The sequence below is a fragment of the Pundamilia nyererei genome, unplaced genomic scaffold, assembly GCF_000239375.1.
Source record: "Pundamilia nyererei isolate P.nyererei 1_Seehausen unplaced genomic scaffold, PunNye1.0 scaffold00309, whole genome shotgun sequence".
Lineage (NCBI taxonomy): Eukaryota > Metazoa > Chordata > Actinopteri > Cichliformes > Cichlidae > Pundamilia > Pundamilia nyererei.
Genome location: NW_005187710.1, coordinates 556,877 through 561,770, shown reverse-complemented (window position 1 = coordinate 561,770; position 4,894 = coordinate 556,877). Strand labels below are relative to the sequence as shown.

The following is a 4,894-nucleotide window of genomic DNA, read 5'->3' as shown; positions in this document are numbered from 1 at the left end:
AAAAAAAAAAAAAATTCAAAGGTTTTGTGGCTCCAAATTGACCCTCATAAAAACAGCATAAAAAAAAAGAAGAAAATATTTAGAACATTTTTGTTTTTAGTTTAAGTGATTCTATGTGTGCAAAGAAAGAATATTACAGTTAATTACAATAAAAAAAACTATAGCTAACTAAAAACAGAAAAAATAATAATTAAAAATATTGTGTACTTAAAATTATATTTTAAAAAACAGTAAAGTTATTCATTAGAGTTTTCACTCTGAACTTCTAAAAATGGTCTGTGGATTTTTGTGACATTGGCATTTTTTAATCATTAGTTTGTATTTCAAGTTCGACTTTCTGTTTTGGGTTTTTTATTCAAGATTCAAGAAGTTTATTGTTATATGCGCCACAAAACATAAGTGGTTACGCAGAGCATGAAAGTTCCCTTCACACAGCTAAATAAACAACTAACTAACATAAAGAACAAACTGAACTCTAACCAAAGAAAATAATAAATAAAGTAAAAGAAAAAGCGCTTATGTAGCACTTGTAGCGTAGCTTATGTGTGGGTGTAGTGAGAATTTAAAGTGTGAAACTGTCAAAGTGGTAATATATTCACAATATGCAATATTAGAATTGTTTGCATTGTATGAAGTTGTATTATATTGTATATAAATGTTCAAAATTGCAAATGACAGGCCAAGAACAATCACAGTTAAACAATTAGTCATTGATTCAGTATTCTGAGTCTGGTTGTCATAACTTTCACACTCCTGTCTGAGAGTGTGAGGAGTGTGAACAGTGTGTGGTGTGGGTGGGTGTGGTCCTTGATGTTGTTATGTGTCCTATTAAGTATTAATTAATATTAATTATTTTATTTATTGTAAGAAGAATGTAACTTAACCTATTTGCTCTACAGTGACTCACAGTTTAAGACTTCTCTTCACTGGATTTTTGGGAGAAGAAAAATGGATGGAGTTTGTTGGAGTTGCAGTGGTCAATGGATTTGAGGTGATTTACTGCAGCAAGAACAGCATGACAGCTGAAACCAGACAGGACTGGGTGAAGGAAGTAATACAGTATCATCCAACATACTGGTTCACAAATGAATGTCGTGAGAGTCAAAGCTTGTTAAGTCTCAACATTGAAGCGCTAATGAAAAGCTTTAACCACACAAAAGGTACATTTTTACTTTTACTTCATGGATTTGGCATCTTTACAGTAATAACCCATTCACCAGTAGTTTGTGTAAGGTATATGAAATATAACCTTCATCGTCTTTAATCTCAATTTATGGCCTAAATCGGTAATGTCCTTTTTAGGAAAAAAAATGTTTTTGATGTCAGTCTACAAAACATAGCATCTCTTTAGACATGTCAGCATGATCCATATAGAAGAAACACAGTACACAGCTTTAGTGTGGTGTACTGGTGTACCTTGTGACTTCGGAGTTTATGATGTACTGATTAATGGATCATATTTCCTTTTTGTTTTTTGTTTTATCACTTTCTTTCACTTTTTTTCTCTCAGGTGTTCACACATTTCAGAGGATGTCTGGCTGTGAATGGGATGATGAGACCGGTGAGGTGAATGGTTTTAATCAGTTTGGTTATGATGGAGAAGACTTCATTACATTTGATTTAAAGACGGATACCTGGATTCCTACAAATCCACAGGCTGTGATCTTCAAACAAAAATGGGACAACAACAGAGAGGCATTATATAGAGAAAGGAATAATCTCATCACAATCTGTCCTGAAATGCTGAAGAACTTTTTGAACTATGGGAGGACACTCCTGGTAAAACCAGGTAGACATGCATTACTTGATTTTAACATATAAAGATTTGAACTATATCGATACACTGACTAATCTTCTTAATGTCTTCCTCTCCAGTTCTTCCCTCATTTTATCTCCTCCAGAAGACTCCTTCCTCTCCAGTCACCTGCCACGCTACAGGTTTCAATCCTAACAAAGTGAACATGGTCTGGAGGAAAGATGGAGCGGAGATTCATGAGGGCGTGAACAGAGGAGAGATCATCCCCAACAATGATTGGACCTTCCAAATGAGTGTTGACCTGGAAATTTCATCAGTCAGACCTGAAGACTGGGAAAGATATGCCTGTGTGTTTCAGTTCTCTGATGTGAACCAGGATATCGTCACCAAACTGGACAAAGCAGTGATCTGGACCAATAAGGGTAAGATTGAGAGCAGATGGATTTTATTTGCCTGTCTCATAAAAAAAAACAACATTTTTGTTCAGTCATCATCTGAGGGTTTTATTTATTTATTTATTTCATTTTCTTATGTTGCTATCTTCGCGTTCAGGCTATGTTTCCACAATCACAAACACACAGTTATTTACTTTAATTGCATATTTAAAAAAAACTAAACTCCATGGAAACTGAGACAGGACAACATTGCCTGCTTATTTATTTTTTTTAACAACAATGGGGATTTGAAGCATGACCAGCAGTGACAGAATAGTAGACAGGTCAGTCATAGGCAATTTATTATAAGTACAGTTTATTATAATTACTTACTTACTTATTTAGCCCTTTATTGTCATTGGATATATACAATGAAATTCTGGGTGCGCCACCAAACTACTGTGCAGGAAATATAATTAAGCTCACTGCTCTATTTTCACCACAGAAATATGGACCTGCAAGACACAGTGAGCGAATTTTAAATGTAAACATAAATAGAACATTTATGTTTTGTGAATATTGATAAGTTGCAGATATACAATGTAACATATGTGTTTAGAAGATATTTATTTCAACTGTCAGGCCCATCCAACATCCTTCCCTGCTAACTGATCCAGATCAACACCAGGTAGTGATCAGGTGACAGTTCAGCAGCTATGGGATTGAACAGAATCATAAACAGGACTTGCAAAGAGAGCGAGTGCAGTCAAGTTGGGTTTTCTTTAGGTCAGGTCTCTCCAAGTGTTATTACAAATGTTGTACAAGTATTTGAACATAACATACAGACACACAAACACATAAAAAGACACATAATCAACCAATTAACTCTACTCAAAACTAGAAAGTGAAATGAACACATTCTCATGAACTACATTAGCTAACTGTTTACTAGCAAATGTAAACTGTCATCACCCCTGGATATTGAGGTTTTGGGTTCCAGGTGCTTTCTAGTTTTGTATTTTCCATTAGCTTTGTATTAGCGATGCATCTGGCCCTGACCTGGGCCAAAGCCCCTGAGTACATACTGTAGGAACATGACTGGGCGATTGTGGCTCAAGAGTTGGGAGGTTGCCTTGTAATCAGAAGGCTGCCGGTTTGAGGCCCGGCTCCAACAGTCTCAGGGCAAGACACTTCACCCGGTGCCTACTGGTGGTGGTCAGAGGGCCCTGTGTCACCAGTGTCCGGCAGCCTCTCCTCTGTTAGTGCGCCCCAGGGTGGCTGTGGCTACAATGTAGCTTACCATCACCAGTGTGTGGATGACTGGATGTGTAAAGTGCTTTGGGGTCCTTAGGGACTAGTAAAGCGCTATACAAATACAGGCCTTGATTAGTTTGAACCAGAAGTACTCTGATTTCCTAATTTAATTTAAATATACACATTGATCATGGGTCAGGTTGCTTGGACTCTTGTATAGCTGCTTGCAATACAAATACCAAGAAGCACTCTGAGAACCCAAACCTCAGCCAACACAGCTAACTCTCAGGGCAGTATTTACTTTTTAAGGGTATAATGTTATATTTTCTATATATTCATTTTGCGTTCTTTCATCTTAAACATACTTTAATTGGTTTGTAATTCATCAAATTCAAGTGCAAGGTGCAAGATTCTGTTGTTTGCAGTACAGTTATTTTTATAGTTTTTGTATTTATGTGGATATAGTACATTAATTTCATTGTAAATTGGTAAAGTAAGCCAATTTACTTTACATTGGAAATCACTTGATATTTACTTAGAAATACATTTCTAGTGAATACAACAACTGAGATGAATTATTCAGAGATTATATGTAGTGAATAGAGCTACTATACTCTATTAATTGTGAGATGGTGGTTACATATTTTATTTTTCTAAAGGGCTTTAATTTTCTGCAATCTGCAGCAAATATGCACATTCACTCAAGCACTCAACACATTACAGTGTCAACTATACTGTCAACAGTGTCTTCTCTACAAAGTAACATGGAAATATTGTGATTCATGTATTTTTATAATTTACTTTACAGAACAGTGTTCAGTGAACTTTCGCCCATTTAAATACTTTCAGAACCACTAAATATTGTTTTCAAAGTTCAAATAATGTAAACCAAAATGTTCAATGTTCTGTCATTACTTTTCCAGTTTCCCATTGGGATCATGGAATAACTTTCAATCGTGTAAAATCAATTTTGCAAATTATCGGAGGACTTCTCTCACTGGGATTGACCATCGCAGGATGCTTCATGTGCAACAGAAAAAGGAATGGTGAGGAACAAAACATCAATATTTTTACAAATAATAATGAAGGTTTACAGTGTTTTGCTCTTTAAGTCAACAATCATGTTAATTTTTACATGTTGAGTGATAATTCTTTTCTCAGTATTTCAGAATTCCAGTGTGCTAACATTAACTTTTCCTTTTCCACAAAGCCCTGACCTTCCTTATTCTTCTCACTGTGTGACTGTGTGAGAGCTGGTTAGAAGATTTAGCTCTTAGTGCAGTGTGTCTTTCTAGGTTTTCAGTGATTGAGCACCCTCTTCTTAAAGAGTAAGGACAGTCTTGACTAGGAAGACAGATGGTTTGAGAGAGGAATAAAGGAGGCCGTGCATGTCTAATAGGGCTGAACGATATATCGCATTTGCGATAATATCGCGACATGATCAAGTGCAATTTTCTAACCGCAAAGGCTGCGATTATACTCTGGACATGTCCAAATTCATGGGCTGCAT

At 35.9% G+C, this 4,894-nt stretch overlaps 1 protein-coding gene across 1 annotated transcript in view; it reads left to right on the top strand.

Annotated features, from left to right (window-relative positions):
- Positions 1-1,124: 1,124 nt before the first annotated feature.
- The window catches only part of LOC102206928 (major histocompatibility complex class I-related gene protein-like), a 6,737-nt gene continuing 2,967 nt past the window's right edge, over positions 1,125-4,894 (top strand). Inside the window, exons 1-5 of the mRNA XM_013915476.1 lie at positions 1,125-1,160; positions 1,511-1,566; positions 1,657-1,789; positions 1,876-2,178; positions 4,308-4,430. Coding sequence (XP_013770930.1) covers positions 1,136-1,160; positions 1,511-1,566; positions 1,657-1,789; positions 1,876-2,178; positions 4,308-4,430 — 640 coding nt within the window. The 5' untranslated portion in view covers positions 1,125-1,135. The remainder of the gene's footprint in view (positions 1,161-1,510; positions 1,567-1,656; positions 1,790-1,875; positions 2,179-4,307; positions 4,431-4,894) is intronic.